Source organism: Psammomys obesus, unplaced genomic scaffold (genome assembly GCF_907164565.1).
Source record: "Psammomys obesus unplaced genomic scaffold, mPsaObe1.curated_primary_1811, whole genome shotgun sequence".
NCBI classification, from domain to species: Eukaryota; Metazoa; Chordata; class Mammalia; order Rodentia; family Muridae; genus Psammomys; species Psammomys obesus.
Genome location: NW_026596234.1, coordinates 7,859,569 through 7,877,079, shown reverse-complemented (window position 1 = coordinate 7,877,079; position 17,511 = coordinate 7,859,569). Strand labels below are relative to the sequence as shown.

The window sequence follows — 17,511 nt, the reverse complement described above, 5'->3', positions numbered from 1 at the left end:
GGGGGGGCTCTAGGTGTCCTGCTGGTTCCTGGTACATCACTGACCCAGACCAGCTCAGCTAGAGTTGCCTGTACCCTATGGAGAGAAGAGACTTTGCAGAGGTGGAGGAAAAGCCTTATTAAATGATGCACTCAGGAGCCTAGAAAGTGACTTTGGCTTCTGCCCCCAGAGAGCCAATCCAGGTACGTAGCTTTTCTCTCTGTTGACATTGCAAATGGCGGATGAACTATGCTGGAGTCCAAGTGTTGGGATGGGCAGAGCGAGTGGGCTGTGTCTCCCTTTCAGTGACTGTTGTGACAGTTCTGTGGATGGGGCTGATCCTAGAGATATATAGAAACTCAGAACAATTGATGATCACCTGTCATGGTTTCCTAGACCCACACAGACAGGACAAGTCAGGGCGAGGCATGAATTTGTTTATGTTCATCAGTCTAGGAAGATTGGTGCAGTGCATTTGCATATGTAAAGCACTTAACACAGTGATGGGTCAGTAATGGGCAGGACCCCATCTTGGCCAAGACAACACAGATGTATATAACCCTTGCCCTCTCCTTAACCATAAACATCACATCAGGGCCCCAAAGATGGAGTTGGAGGTCACTGGATCTCTTCGTTCCTCTTCCAAAAGTGGCACATTAAATGCCCATCCCCTTCTCACTGTTGGTAGATTGAGGATGAGCAGCCAAGCCTAGCTTTTAGTAGTTACGAGGACCCTGCCTCTGACCCTAACAACTCCACTAACAAAGGGACATTGTAAAACACTGCTTCAGTTTCGTTGGCTCCAAAGTTGGAGTGGGGTAGGCAGGGTGTGATGCGAGTCTCAGTTAAAATCTTAATGGTTCATTCTCTGTAGTCAAGGAACACACTGACTTTTGTAAAAGACTTCTAGGTCATATCAACCTCAGCCTGTTTCGTGAGTTTAGACTGCATCAATGAACTCACCCAGTTGGTCAGCCTGAGCGTGCGCTCCTTTCTCTGATAAACAAATAAACAGGGCTGAAACCAGATTCCAAAGGCTTCCCCAAAGGGAGTAGCCATGCGGGCTGCTTTTCATTCTTTTGGTGTATTTAAATACATCAGATGCAGCCATGAGCTCAAAAATACACAGAAGCACTAGTGATGGAGACGAAAACTGTGATAACAGCCTACAGCACACAGCTGCCAGTCAGGCTATTAAGCACTTCCCTTCCTTCTGCCCATTTGTCACTCTCTGTGGAGGGACAGACGTGTCTCTGTTCTTTGAAACCATGACATTGCTCGTGATGAGCCTTGTCTAGATCTTGTGTTTCATCTCTATTTGCCCCTGGCATGGTTTTCCAGCTCGGTACTCGGGGGGCAGATGAGAGCCTTAGGGAACCCTCTGCCCCTCTTCTCTGTCCTTAGGAACGGTATATGGCTGAGAGACTGGGGGGATGGGGGGTGGGACCAGACCGCAGTTCAGGGCCTTCCACAGCCCAATGAGCAGTTGTGTCAGGTAACAGCTGAGGAAGGGCAGGGACAGCTTGATTACCCAGAATGTTCTGTGAGGGCACTGCAGGGGCAAGAAGGAAAACTGGCTGGAGTGGCTGAGAGTGGGCGGGGCCCTTCCGTGTTAGGGAAAAGCATGCAGTATTTTGAAGGCGATGCTCAAGCTGTCCAGGCTGAAAGTGGAATAAACAGGACTGAGACCAGTTTCCAGAGGTTTCCTGGAAGGGAGCAGCCTAGTGATTTAATGCCCCATTAAATTTTTCTGGCACAAATATGTCCCAAAGAGCACATGGAACACACTTAAATTTATACTAAATTTACTTTTTTTTTTTTAATTAATAATTTTATAACACACAGGGTGTTTTTCAGGTTTTTTTTTTTTTTTTTTTTTTCATTGTCTGGTGGGAGAGAATCGTTCACACCACAAAAAACAGGACCAGCCCAGTCTCCTTCAGTATAGCTCCTGGCTCTTAACTGGTTAATCTAAAAAGTAGCCCAGCCTGTTGACAACAGTAAACACTCTGGTTAAAAGACTGGCAGGATGCCATTGAAGATTTGTACATTGTAAGAATGAGGAGCTACAAGGCAGACCAAATTCCAACATGGAGAGGGGAGGTGGACCGGAAGTCCTACCCCCAGCCAACGTACTGTTGGTAACTGACAGCTGCTAGGAGACTGAGAGTCAGTTTTCTGGTAAGCTGGCCACACTCCAGCAGAAAGCCACACACAATGGGCAACAGGAATTGGACTTGAAGGGTGAAGAAGTTTTTAAAAAAAGGGCATACAGCTGGTTGGGTAGGGAAGGGGTGGATCTAGGAGGAGCTGGGGGAGAGTATGAATCTGATCAAAGGCACTGCACAGAATTCTCAGAGATCTAATAAAAACATTAAAAACCGTATAAAGAGCCACAGAGCATGCAACTTATCCACGTCCGCCCTGTCCACAAGGGCTCTCTTGTTTAAAAGAATGTGTACAACTCTTAAAACAAAGTTTCTTGAAGATAGATAATGGCCTCTTTCGATCATGTGACAGCTAGTCTGAGCTCACAGATGTCACATGAACTCTCCGATCTCTCCCACAAAGCCTGGATGTCTCATCTCATCTCTAGTGTTTCTGGGAGTGCCCAGCCTTTGGTTGGGACTACCTTACCCAGTGGGCACAGGAAGGTGGACTAGTCTATTGGTAAGACGGACAGCCCAGATGGCTTGGCACGTGCCTTGGAGGTGTGTCAGACTACTGCGGGGGCAGATCCCACCTGTCACACTCTCCACACTCAACTGTGTGTCACTGACAGAGCATGGAGGGGTCCTGGGCCTCGTACTCCTGTCCAGCGTGGGACTCTCACCATGAGCCATCTGTACTGCAGCATTCCCCTGCTTCTGTCAGCACCAGCCTCAGGCCAAGCTCTTCTTTCCTCCCTCCCTCCCTTCCTTCTTCCCTCTCTCCTTTTTTCCTTCTCTCTATCTCCCTTTCTCTCACCCAACCCCCAACAATAACCTCTCACTGAGGCCTCAACACTCATTTCCAGCTGCCATTCCTTTGCCATTCACAGGATTCCCCCACCCCCCATCTCCCGTGTGTTCCTTCTGTTTGGTGTGTGCTTCTTGCAGAATCCAAATTTGCCACCACACCAGGACACGCTTTTTATATAACCGTTCGCTTTTCACTGGATTCCTTTCTAAACTCATGGCACTTAGCCTCACCCTGAGCAATAATCTGCTTTCAAAAAAGGTGAGTGTGTGTGTATGTGCGTGTGTGTGTGTGTGTGTGTGTGTGTGCATGTGTGTGTGTGTGCCCACAGAAGCCAGAGGCGTCAGGTCCTCTGGAGTCAAGAGTTACAGGCAGTTGTGAGCCCTCCACTATGGGTACTGGAAAGGAACCTGGGTCCTCCGCAAGAGCTGTACTGGCTCTGAACTATCTCTACAGGCTGCAAAATTCTATGTTGATCTCAAGTTTAATATGTTAATATTCTTTGAATATATGTGTAATTTTTTTTTTCTTAAGACCAGGTCTCTCTATTTAGTCCTGCTATCCTGGAATTCGCCGTGTAGACCAGGCTAGCCTCAAAATCACAGAGATCCTTTTGCCTGAGTGGCGGGATTAAAAGCATGTACCACCAAGTCTGGCTGAATATATGTATAAATATCATATGTACTTGTATATATGGTCTCTAGCTATATAGATGATATGTGTAATACACATAAGTCTCATATATGCATGAATATGAAGTTATTCTTTAAATGTGAAATTCAAATATGGGTCACTGAGGTCATCTCCTGTGCCACAAATATGTGCATGTAAATCATTTGGAAATTGTTTCCTCCATTATACTGTTGAAAGTACAATGTAGAAAGAGGATTGGAACAGTATCAGTTGACAAGTTCCAATGTGTTTATGGTTGGAGTCAGTGTCCTGGAAAGAATCTAGAAGAAAAACTTTCTGCACACCAAGAAATAAACCAGTTTGGGACTGGTAGGAGATGAGGGAAGGGGCCACAATCAGGATGTGTGATGTGAAGTGAATAAATCATTAAAAATTTTTAAATAAAAAAGAAATAAACCAGAAAGTAGCCCGAAGGTGCAGTGGGGTTTGCTCTGCACTGATGCAAAACCTCAGCCCCGCCACCGTTTCTGTGCGTGGCGCTCCTCCGCCAGCTTTGTCGTAGGCCACAGACCAATACCGCCTGCTGGTGAGATGGTGGACACCCTCATGTTCTAAAATGGGATCAAGAACGGGCTCAGAAGGTTGTATCTGGATGGGGAGGGGTGAAGACGGAGAGTGTGTCCTCTCCTTAGGGAGGGTGTGTGCCGAGGAAGCCTTGGTTACCAAGCGTCACAGGGGGGTGATCGCCACGCACACCACTGCCTTCTGTCACTAACCCAAGTCATTCATAGAACGAAACTGTCACCTGCTCATCTCCACTTACCCCCAGAAAGCACCTATGTACAGCACGAAGGGTGGCTCATTCCGCCCAGAAGTACATTAAGAGTTATCACCTCAACGGCAGGTTGAATCACGGAGGAAGAGAATAACCTCTGAGAATCATCACCATCCGTTGGCTCGCCGGAAATCATCCCCGAGTCACCGCAGGCCCAAGGGCCCAGCAAGCACCTCGTCAACAGACTCACCTTCTTCCAGAACAGTTTTCCCAGAGGGGAGGATGTGGGCCCCGACTTCTCCTTGCCGCCTTCCTTTGTTGTGTCACTGGCCTTGGTAGGTGGCACAGGACCGGATGGGCTGCAGCTTTTTGAACTCTTGCTCGCCCCTTGGGTCTCCTGGGGCGCGAAGCTGACTTTGTCTGACTTGACATTGGCTGAAGTAGCGGGTGAATTTTCAGTATCCTATAAAGTTTTGTTTTATAAAAGTGAAAAATTAAAAATAATTTCATGGTTTCAAAAGTAAAAGATTCTGTTAAAGTAAGCATGGGCTAGGGTCATGCATGATGTTATTTAAAATTTTTTTTCTTTATGAGAATTTTTACTGTAAATGTAGCTTTATGTTAAAATCTCCCCCCCCCCCCAATATCTTCCTTTTGGGAAGGAAAAAAGAGGAGACGTGTTAGTAACGATGCTTCTGTAAGTCACTTAGGCGGGGAGGTTTCGTGGGGAGGTGGTGGTGTTAGAAAGTGGAGTTCTGGGCGGCCTCTCAGCTCAGTGGGTAAAGGAACTTGCCTCCAAGCCTGATGACTGAGTTCAGTCCCTAGAACCCTCATAGTGGAAAGAGAGAACTAGCTTCTGCAAGTGTCCTCTGATCTGCACAGGGGTACTATGGCTTACATGTGTCTGCACACACCCACACACACCAATCAACCAGCCGGTCAACGTAAAAAGAAAGAAAATAAGGAAGGAAGGGAGGAGGGGAGAGAGAGACAGAAAGAGAGAGAATATTCTTACCAAGGCCCTTTGTCTTTAGGTAGTTTTGACCAGACTTTCCTTCTGGACATATTCTGAGTATGCGCACAGTCATGCAGGCCGGCTCGTGTCTTTTTTAATAAACACAATTACTTTACCAAGCCAAATTGGAAATTAAGGAAGGGTGGAGAAAATATGACAGCCCAAGGAGTTCTGAAATTTTTCTCCCACATCCCACTCTGGAGATCCAGGCCATGGAGAAGGCAGAGAGGGGGCTGAAAGCTGGTGAAGATCCACAGGCTCACTCCTACACTCTTACACACCACTCCCACACCCCGGCACAATCTCTTCAAAGGGAAACCGTTTGCTCCTGCTTCCTCGGAATCCCCACCCCACCCCTTTTCACCTTCCTCCCTACAGCTGTGTTCAAGCCCAGTTCCAAGGTATCTGATGTGTTTCTTCCCTTCCTCCTGCCTCTTTCTTTTCTCTTTCTTTTCCCTTCTATTTTTTTTTTTCTTCTCTCTCCCTACCCTCAAAGGGCCTCTTGTAGCTCAGGCTGGCCTTGGCTCCCTATGTAGTCAAGGATGACCTTAAACCTTTGATCCTTTTGATCCTTCTGCGTCTACAACCACCATCAAAAGTGCTGGGAATACAGCTTTGTACCAATATATATTTTTTTCCCTCCAGTGAATTACTATTAATTCCTAGTCTTTGCTTCCCTTACATCACTGGATAAAGACACATAAAGCCCAAATATACCCAGACATGACTGAATATTGACATTCAAGTTTTAGCATCAGGTTCTTCTGTACTGACTTCATTATTGCAAGCATCTTCACATTTTATGACTTTTGCTGTCCAGACTTAGAGACTGGGCCCCTTTAAATTCCCAGACAATTTCTGACTAAAAGAAGACTATCTGACAGTAGAAATGGGATTTAGGCAAGTTCAGGAAATTTCAAAATATTTTTGGGTTCTGTGTTCTCTTTGGTTGTTTTTGTTTGTTTGTTTGTTTGTTTGATAGAAGGTCTTTCTATGTGGCTATGATCGGGCTAGAAGCAGGCATCCTTCTGCCTCAGCCTCCAGAGTGCTGGGATTACAGGTACGCACCGTGACACTGTAAATGAAGTCTTAAGAACCATCTTCCCAATGCTTGCATTTTCAGACAAGGAAACTGGGGCTTGTTATTTGCCTCACTCATTAAGAGGGTGGAGAATGAGCAAGTGGGAGAAAGAGAGAGAGAGAGACCAGATCCTACCTTGATTCATCCTGCCAGATCCATCCACTCCTTGATTCCTGGGACAGAGCCCCAGTGAAGCTTCTCTGCATTCCCTCCCTGCCAGCCCTTCTCATCACTTTTCCCCCAAAATGGTATTCTGCCACTACCAGATACTTTAACACCCTTTCTCCGGATTCAGTAGGAGACAGTAAAGATTGCAGCCTGGCTCAGGGGCAAGCCGTTCTAGAGGGTTATCAGATTGCAATTGAAAATGACAATACAGGAAAGATAGCTCATTGGTCAGGAGAGCATCCTGCTCTTGAAATGGATCTGAGTTTGGTTCCCAGTATCCACTTGAGACAGCGCAAAACCACCTGTCACTCCAGCTTCAGGGGACGTGATGCCCTCTCCTGGACTCCTCAGGCACCTGCACCCACACATGTACATACCCACACAGACACACCCACACATATCCACACACACTAATGTAATTTTTAAAAAAGGAATACCCCATTAAATTTGAATTTCAAATCAGCAAATAATAACTCTTCTAGCATGGGTATTTTCCAAATATTGCATGGAATATACTTAAATTGATGCTAACGGTACTTCTTTTATATTAATCATTTTAAGTTACTGTATAAAGAATGGCTTTCATGGCAACATAAAGTTATTTCTTGTATATCTGAAGTCTGACTTTCACTCTGCATGCTATATTTTACTTGGTGACCCTAACTTTGGGACTCTCTAATGGCTCTGGGGACTACCTTCTTAAAAAGTCACCCCCTTGTCTTTATCTTGGGATACAAGGGGGCTCAATAAGGTACAGACATCAGATCAAGATCCCCAAACAATGGATATGTGGGAAGCTGAGGAGTCCCGAGGACTGGCTTCTAAAAACAAAACAAACAAACAAACAAACAAACCCTGCAGCTGCCTCACTGAGAGGGGGACGCTGGCCAAACCTTTAAAAATAATGCCTGACCTCAGGTACGGATGTGTCGTTACTGAACACTGGAAGACACAGGACAAAGTTTGACCCCAAGAGACAAAGATTCAGGGTTAGGAGGGGAAAGTGATGGTCTTGCTTCCTCCAACAGTAACCTGGGTGGGGCTGGAGCTCAGAGGTAGAGCACTTGCCTTGCATGGAGGATCAGCCCCTAGGTTCATCCCCAGAGCTTATTGCATTGCTTAATTCTAGTCTTCCTTGTTTAAAAATAGTACATTTCTTAGTAAGGGTTTCTATTGCTGCAATGAAACACCATAAGCAAAGAGCAAGCTGGGAAGGAAAGAGTTTATTTGGCTTACACTACCGTATTGCTGTTCATCATGGAAGGAAGTCAGGACAGGAACTCACACAGGGCAGGAACCTGGAGGCAGGAGCTGATGCAGAGGCCTTGGAGGGGCGCTGGTCACTGGCTTGCTTCATATGGCTTGCTCAGCCTGCTTTCTTACAGAACCCAGGACCACCAGCCCAGGGATGGCCCCTCCCACAAGGGGCAGGGCTATCTCACATCAATCACTACGAAAATGCATTACAACTGGATCTGATGGAGGCTTTTTTTTTTTTCCAGTTAAGGTTCTTCTTTTTCAGATAACTCTAGTTTGTGTCAAGACTAGCCAGCACAATACATTATTTTTATTTATGTGTGTGAATGCATGTGTGCAGTGTGAGTTAGTTTACACAGAAGCCAGAGGAAGGTATCAAATCCTCTGGAGCTGGAGTTACAGGCGGTTATAAATTGCCTGATGTGGGTGCTGGTAAAAAAAATCTGATCCTTTAAAATAGCAGCAAGTATTCTGAACTGCTGGACCATCTCTCTAGCTCCCTCATTTAAATTTTTTAACTAAGACACTCTACTTTTTTTTTTTTTTAATATGTGCTTTTAAGAAAGGATCTAACAAGCTGGGTGTTGGTGGCTCACACCTTTAATCCCAGCACTTGGGAGGCAGAGGCAGGAGATTCTCTGTGAGTTGGAGGCCAGCCTGGTCTACAAGGTGAATTCCAGGTCAGCCAAGGCCACACAGAGAAACACTGTCTCAAAACAACAACAGCAACAAAGAGGTGGGGAGGGAGGTGTCTTACTGTAGCCATGCCTACTCGATACGCAGCTCAGGCTGGCTTCAGATTTGTAATGTAGCCAAGGGAGATCAAATATTATAATGCACTAGCAAACTTCGTTCAACTTTGAACTGTTTAAATATCCCCTTTCTGACCTAGAGGACAGCCTAGAGGTGAACCTGAGGGGATGAATGTCTCCTACAGCTGAGACGGAGCACTGGATAAGATCTGGTTCATCATTTCAACAACCCTGTTTTGTTTTGATTATTCTTAGGACAACAGAATAATCAAGAGAAGAAAGAAACAGTTCTCGACACAGAGGTAAAACTCAATGTAGCAAACTGCTTTATAAATGAGAACTGGGAACATTTGGGCTTGCCCCTCTATTTTAAATTACATCTGCAGGGAGAACACATCGAATGTCAACCAAGGCACAACCCTGAAGCTTGTGTGTCTGTGTGGTGGAATTTTGGTTTCTTAAAAAACAAAAACAAAAACAAACAAACAAACAAACAAAAACACACAGAAATATTATAAGGACATGTTTTCATTTTAATCCCAGCGGTGGGGATAAGGGGCCGCTTCCGATTGTCCAAAGCAGCTGATTATGATTTGCCTGGTGCTCTAGAATAGCTGTGGTTTTGCCAGCTTCAGATAGTTTCTGTGATTGTGTGATGTTTGGAATTCTGGGAATATAAATGCTAGGGCCCTGCGAGGTAGGGTCGGTGCTGGTGTTGGGGCATTGGTTATAGTTTGTTAGTAGTCATGCTTTAAAGAGAAGCAAGAAGAAAGAATCTGGATCGAAGAATCTCTCTCTCTCTCTCTTCCCCTCACTCCTTTCTCCCCTCTCCCTCTCCAATATTCTTTTCTCTCTCTAGTGATAGGGGTTGAGACTGTGGGGCAGAGGAATAAAGGGTAGAAGGGAGAAAGAAGAACTCACAAAGTAGAAACATCCACTACATGTCTGGGTTATAGAATACCGGAAGAGGGCACTTCTTTTAGTTTAAGAGTCCAGATCCCATCCCTCTCTCAAATGTGCCTCATCGGCAGGGTAAGAGCCACCAATGTTGGGAAGCTGTAGCTATAACATGCACCCTGGGCGGGCTGGTCATGGTGGGAAGAGATACTGCAGATGTAAAATTTGTGATCCACGAAATGAATAGCATGACACGGGACAGATGTGGGATGGAGGGAGTCACACATTTCTACAGACACTTCTCAGACATTCAAGACGTCCCATCCTCATGGAACCCCCAAGTGGGAGGAAGGCCAGATTCCTTTGCATGAAGTTCTATCATGTGTCTCATGAACTGCCACTAGACTGTGTCCCACATATCCAACTGGCCATAGACATTATTGCTTGTGTATTTATTACTTGTGAGACAGGGTCTTGCTGTGTATGCCTACCTATCCTGGAATGTGATAAATAGCCCAGGCTGGTTTCAAACTTGGGTGATCCTCTTGGCTCTGTTTCCTAGGGTTCTGGGATTATAGGCATGTACTAATATGTCCACCTGCCTGTGCTACTTTTTAATGATTTTTTTTTTTAAATTATGCATCTGTGTGCAAGCACAGGTGCACACTTGAGTACAGTGCCTTCAAAGGTCAGAAGAGGGTATTGGGTCCCCTGGAGATGAAGCCAAAGGCAGCTGTGAGCTGTGAATGCTGGGACCTGAACTTTGACCCTCTGAAAGAGCAGCAAATGCTCTTAACCACCGAGCCATCTCTCCAGACTCAGAGACCACCTTTTAGTGTTCTTTTCTTATTTCAATATCTATCTTTCTCCCTTTGCAGGACAAAATAAGCCTCTATGGAAATTAAAAGTGACCCCGTGTTATTTGTGTATGCAAATATGTGGGCATGCTACTGAGAGTTTCATTTGCATGCACAATCCTGGGGCTTCAGAATGGAGCTGGGGGAAAAAAAATTTAAAACAGGTTCACTAAATTTGGTGGACAATGGTTAACACTGAAAAAAGAAATTTCAAGCATTTGGCCCCAACTCAGAGATCCTTTGACTTGGCAGTTTTTGGCATGTGCTCTGTCTTCCTTCCTGTATGAAGAGCTTGTCTCCAAAGCTGAGCTCATGTCATCCAATGCCATTGTCTCTGCTTTCATTCACCACTTTCTTCTGCCTGGTGTCTAGGTGGGTCAGTATAGACTCAGTCAACAGAGAGAGCAGGTAAGGTGGATGACAGCAAGGAAATATTGTTATCTTGAGGTTAGAAGAGAATTTCCCAAAGAGCAGGTGGCATACTGCAACTTGACAGGCTGGATACGAGGCAAAACTCAAATAGCATACTTTTCCTCTTCTGACTTTCAAATCATTTATTAACCTTCTGCGGAAAAGCTCAGGCTGCTGCCGGGATGGCTCTACTAGTCTCTGCCGGCCAATTCCTTCCTAGTAAAAGCCTGGAGGATGCTGGATTCAAAGCTCTATAGAAATGAGCAAGAACTCTACTTTTAATTAGTCACATTAATGGTCATTTTTCTGTTAGGAAAAATGATTCCAGGTTTCCACAGATGGAAGAATATAAAGTTTTTTTTTTTTTAATGGAGACACATATAAATAGGAATATTCTATTTTAGTTAGAAATATCAAGTGATTATAGTATACTTAAGTAAAGTGGTGAAGATGTATGCCAACAACTGACATTTGGGAAACCCTGGGTGAGAATTTCAGAACCCTGGTCCACACTTGGAAGGAGCCAATCTTATGTTTACAGCTATGGGGACTTAAATGCCCGAAGTTCAGGCCTCAGCATCTTTTGATTCCCCCTCATTGATCACAGCCACCCGAGGCTGGGGAGCCCCTGATGCAGAGCTGGTAGACACCAGAGTGAAGAACAGGGTCCTTTTTCCTCCTAGTACCAGAAGATACAGACCTTATGCCTAAAGAACTTTCTAAAGGTGAGTCCTAGCCTGGGGCTGTCCAGGCGTTTCTTCTTGCTTTTAGCCTGCATCTCCATCTTCGGGCCAACGTGTCCATCACAGACACTGTCTGCCTTGGCTGCCTTCTGGACAACAGCAGGCACAGCTTAGAGAGCTGCTTTTAAACAAACCCACTTGTCTTTTCTGTTTCAAAGTCTATTCAGACGCTGTGACAATGTGTCACCCACATCTCTCAACCACAAAGCATCATGGGAATACTTACCGTTTTAAAGTTCTCAGAAAATGATTCACTAAACAGTATATTCGCGGCCAATCTCAGGTACACGTGTTTTTTTTTGTTTGTTTGTTTTTTTGTTGTTTTTTTTTTTTTTTTTTTAACAGGGCCACTTATATACATGATCCAAACAACACATCTCAGAACCCCACCCCCAAGTCAACCAAAACCACTCCATTTATCCCAACTTGCTTTAGACAGCAACTGGCCATTTAAACTGTGACTACGTGATTTAAAATATTTAATGAAACCTAACCAAATCCAACAAGATAACACCAGAGTCTTGGCTAAGAGCTTTAAATATGTAAATGCCACTGTCACCTGGGAAAGAAAAAAATAAATAAATAAACCACTTGCTGACAACTGATGCTTTTTATGTCTTGGTACTGTTTTCTCAGCTAAATGTTACCACCAAACTTCTCAGACCAATTTCTTTCGAATGTGTATTTGAACCTTCGTGGAAGTAATATCACCCACAAACACTTCTACAGGGGCAGATTTCCCAGACAAGGAAGTTTCTGGTGTGAACCAATTCATTGAGCCAAAATGGGAGGGGCCAGGAATCAAAATAACTCATCTACAGTCACTACAAACTGTTGACTCAAGTTACAAATGCTGTGAGGTTTTCCATGAAGCATGTAGTGCGTTAGCAATCACCCAGACAGTTGGAGAGGTAGCTCAGTGGTTCAGACCACTGGCTGCTCTTCCAGAGGACCCAGGTTCAGTTCCCAGCACCCACATGGCAGCCTTCAACCTCCTGTAACTTCTGTTCCAGGGCATCACATGGCTTCTTCTGACCTCCAAGGGCACTGCATGCTTGTGGTACATGCACATACATGTAGGCAAAACACCCATACATGTAAAATAAATACATAAAAATAAGGACTCAGAGCCAAGTGGGACAGAGAAAAAAAAAAAGATACCCCAAAGACAAATCCAGAACAAGAGAGGCTGTTTCCTGGGCATTACAAACAACCTATTCCATAATCTCTCATCTAAAATCCAGACCCACAATAGGGACTTCTCAGCCCTCTGGGTGGGACAAAGAGACTTTGTCAACAAGGTATGCCCAATGGGGACCACATCTGCATTGTGGCTGGGTCTTAGTGCATGGACCAGCTAAATAGAAAGAGTGCATCAGGTCAGTTGGGAAGCCACCCAAAAGCCCACATCCTCCACTCCTGACAGCCCAATGTGCTGAGTACGGAGCTTCAAGAACTGAACAACACAGAAACAAAAGAGAAACATTTTGACCAGACCATTCATTGAATTTGACCTTAGCTGCCTCACAGCAAGTGAGTAAGTTTAAAGACTCTATTTTTCAACAGGAGAAGAAAACGCTTGAAGAATTGATCAGTCCACCATGTAATTTTGGAAATAGGGTGGACTACGTTCCAACAGAGCTCAACAGTTTGCAAGCATTGAGGCCCCTTCCTCATCCCTGGGTCTGTAGACAGAACAGTCTTTATTGGGCCAGTTTTACAGACTGGAGACTTGGGTTCGGGTAAGTTAGGATCACGCTGACACCACGTCAAAGACCTGGAGCTCAAACACAAGCTTTCTGGGGTAAAATAAAGGGTCTCCACCACACAACTTAACTCCTTCAAACCTAAGCCATAGATGGGGTGTGGGGGGGGGAGTTGGATAAGCCATTCATTGTATTCCTGTCCTTGCCAAAGCATTTCCAGTAGACACTCATCTCTCTCCAGCTTAAACTGTCTCACGGTTTCCATGTAATTTAAACCACATGCTCCGTTACAGGCCATCAGTCCTGTCACATGGAAGGAAAAGCATCTGTAAAAAGGTGGTTATTTCAACCCAAGTTTACTTGGAGAAGAATGGTTTACACTGTAGCCTGAAATCCTCCACCTGGCCTTTTCCACAGCAGGTATTTTTGTGGCAACTGTTTTAGTTCAGCACTGTTTTGTAGTAGAGATCTATTTTTCAAATTATGTGGGAAAGGAAAGCACATTAACACTCCCCGTTCTAGAGTGTGTGCCTTCCACTTCGGAGAAAGTCTTATAAGAAAAAAGCCCAACAACCTATATTTCCTCGTTTTTTTTCTAAGCGCAATGAAAAAAGACAATAATGGTATAGTTATTAGTTAATATTGTATACTTAACAATTGGGTATTGAGACATTCTTTAGCCAGAACTAGTATATCATCTTTCAAGTGTCCCACTTTTCTCCTCCTTCTCCACATCCTCCTCCTCCTCCTCCTCTCCCTCCTCCTCTTCCTTCTTCAAGACGGGGTCTCACTATGTAGCCCTGGCTGGCCTGCAATTCACTATGTAGACCAGCTTCCCTCAAACTCACAAAGATCCACCCGCTTGAGTGCTGAGATTAAAGGTGTGTGTCACTAAACATGGCTTAAATTTTTATTAAACTACCATTAACCAGGGCAGGGGATTATAACTAAGTTGCTTGCCTATCAGGCAAGAGGCCCCGGATCTAATCCCAGACACTGCAGAATCAAAGCAAGTGAAACAACAGTCTTAACCTAAAATGCTTTAAACACAATCCACCAGCATTACTGAATTTCTGAAAAGATTCATACATGTGCTTCTGTAACACATGCTACTCATCATATGTACATCATCCAAGACACACACACAAACTGAAACCCAATTCCTTGCGTAAGCCCAGACATATATACACCTCAGGATGCCTACCGTGTTTTCTGGATCCTTTTTTGTTTCAGTTTTGTTAGGCGAAACCTGAAAAGTTAGAGAAACGCAAATGTTGAAAAGCATGGTTCTTGAGGGTGACTCTTATTTCATAGAGACGTGACTTTTATTTTGTAGAGTCATGACTTTTACTTCACAGAGTCATAATTCTTCAGGGAGGTCTAGTTTATTGGACCAAAAAGTGGGAGAGGAAAAACACCTTTGACTGAGTAGAGACCTGAGCACCTCTAGGTAATAAACAGTTCAGAAAATCAGTATTATTCTGAAATGTATCGGATCTCACATATCCACCAAGAATTTAACTACACTTAAAGTCGCCTCCCAGAAAGCCCCAGGTGTCCCATCGGTCCCTAGGATCCTCAGTCCAAACACACTACCTGTGACACATCCTGTCTCTCTATATATTTTTTTCATTTTACCTTTTGAAGTCAGCCTGATATTTGCGTACAACCCAAACACATCCGGGGCCAGTTACTGATGTATTCTATCACACCTCAGCTCAGCTCATACCCCTCAGCTAAGAGCCACCCACCCCCTTGCTGTTTCATGGCTCCCCACTCTACACCTCTGTCACTGATGGCCAGGTGAGCACAGTTCCTTTAGAAGGATCTTCATTTCATGGCCCCATGACAGTGTTGGTACCACGACATTCAAGCACTCTTGAGTCTTAGAATTAGACACAGTGAATTAGGACAGTGAAATGGAGGAGGAGAAGGAGAGCATGTCACTTACTAGGGTCTTGAAGAAGCTCATAATGGGGCTACTATTCTCTGTGGTATCTACCACCTGGGGGTCCTCCTTCGCGGGCCCCAGTACCTCTGGGTCTCCAGGGATAGAATAACGCACGGTGTCAATTTCTTGTCCTCTCTCCTCGCTGTCGACTATGTCCTGGGAACAAAACAGAGTTTTCACAGTTGCAGCTCCTTGGATGTGGACTCTCTGAGTCTCCCTTTCATTCCGCACCCCTTTCTTCCTTATTCCTAATTCCAGCCATAGCTCTTCTGCCCACGGCCATGCAGGACAATTGGGAGCTTATGAGAGCCCTTCTCTCTTCCCCTCCCTCTCTTGCTAACATTCATCGCAGTTGGTAGGAGGGGACATTGTTTGGGGCCAGAGGGTACCAGACTGAGCGGCACACAGCACAGCCAAAACAAAATCCTTTTTCTCTCAAGTCTGCAAGGAGGTCGTCGGAGAAGCTGGAGAAGCCAAGGTTGTCTACCTTTAGGGTCTCCATGTCTGATGATCTGTATGTTAGGCCAGAGACGGCTCTGTGGGATTTCCCATAATCCCCAAATAGTCAAATCATGTCAACAACAACAACAATAGCAAGTCATTTCCCAATAATTGCTCAGCTTTGGGGTCAGGGGTTTGTTGGTTCCTGGGATGTGATTAGGAACCGACTTCCATCCTGGATCCATTTTCACCATGATGCTGAGCCAAGACACTGTCACCACTCCACTCCGTGACAGCCGTGACTCTTGCCCTGTTTACTTGTGTCCTGGCAGCCTCACTCACTCCACAGATTTATGCTTCACATCCTTCCAGCCTCCAGTGTCCTCCCATGGCTTTGGAGTCAGGCCCAGACTCTGACATGGGCCCCCTAGTGTCATTCTTGGTGTGCCTCTCTCTGATTCCTCTCTCTCTGTTCTTTCTGGCTGTTTTCCTTGAGTTTCTCAAACACAACACACCACACCACACCACACCACACCACACCACACCACACCACACCACACCACACCATACCACACATAATTTCCAATTTCATGGCTTCGGAATCTTCTGCCCCTCTGGGTTCCTGGAGGTCATTCTTATTTATCCTCCACATCTTCTTTTAGGATGTTTTAAAAATTAAGTGTGTGGTGTGTGTGTGTGTGTGTGTGTGTGTGTGTGTGTGTGTGTATGAATATGTACGGTGAGTGCAGTGTCCATGGAGGCCAGAAGAGGGTGTCAGACCTCCAAGAGCTGGAGTTCCGGTTGGTTGTGAACATACTGAGTTTGACTGCTAGGAGCCCAGCTAGGGTCTGCTGCGAGAGCGAATGAGCTGCTAAGGCTTAGCTATCTCCCCAGCCCTTCCCAGTCATACGTGTTTCCTCTTCCAAGGGCCCATCCCTTATCCCCGAAACTCCAGCAAAGCTCTCCTCCCGCATCGCTGCTCTTTCTACTTTTAATGCCCCAGCATCTTCACTAACTTCACGCCTCCCAGCCTCTGTCCTTACACCCGCCACAAGACCAGCACTCCATAAAGACAGAGACTGCATTTATTCTGCCTTTGCTGTTTCTTAAGGATGGAGGGCAGTGAGGCCACAGAAGGCCTGCGGCGACTCTGTACCGTATGGGTACTTAGTAGATGAATGGAGGGAGCAAACACTTCATATAGGGCCTGGAGAGAGTGATCGAGAAGGCTAGCCCACCTCGCAGGGACCTCGACTCAGTTCTCAGCACACACACCAGGTGTCTCACAACCACCCAAAACTCTAGTTCCAGGGGATCCAACCCCTCCTCGGTGGCACCTGTGAGCATGCAGTGTACACAAACATCACAGCATCACAGACACATTAACTAACTAACTAACTAACTAACTAACTAACTAACTAACTAACTAACTAACTAACTAACTGTCTTTTGAAAGCTTTGTAGGAAGATGAGGATGTCTGTCTAAACTTGCTTTTCTTACATAATAAGAGGGCAGAGTCAGTTCCCCATTACCAAGCCGACCCTGCCGCTCTGTGACATTTATTCTGTTTTCCCGGTGTGTTTATTCACACACACACACACACACACACACACACACACACACACCCATGTCTAATTTTTTTTTTTTCAGTCAAAGGGTCGGAGGATGTTTGAACTCCCAACGTGTTCTCCCCATCGCCAGTGCTGCCAGCTCCGTTGTCGGGGGGAGTGGGTGGAAGGGAGCCCCTTTGCTTCTGCGTGAGATTGCTCACACTGCCCAGGGTGGGAGCCTCCAGCAGGCCACAGGAGACTTGGCATCTCTATTTTGATCACTTCCTCTACAGTGGAGAAAACTGACAGATCAGATCAGATTTCGGGCTTTCGCTC

The 17,511-nt window shown here is 45.4% G+C and overlaps 1 protein-coding gene across 1 annotated transcript in view; it reads right to left on the bottom strand.

Annotated features, from left to right (window-relative positions):
- Positions 1 to 4,079: 4,079 nt before the first annotated feature.
- Bcas1 (brain enriched myelin associated protein 1) overlaps positions 4,080 to 17,511 on the bottom strand; it is a 48,523-nt gene continuing 35,091 nt past the window's right edge. The window contains exons 5-9 of the mRNA XM_055595923.1: positions 15,184 to 15,339; positions 14,437 to 14,481; positions 11,484 to 11,615; positions 4,596 to 4,808; positions 4,080 to 4,181 (exon numbers count right to left, since the gene is read on the bottom strand). Coding sequence (XP_055451898.1) covers positions 4,080 to 4,181; positions 4,596 to 4,808; positions 11,484 to 11,615; positions 14,437 to 14,481; positions 15,184 to 15,339 — 648 coding nt within the window. The remainder of the gene's footprint in view (positions 4,182 to 4,595; positions 4,809 to 11,483; positions 11,616 to 14,436; positions 14,482 to 15,183; positions 15,340 to 17,511) is intronic.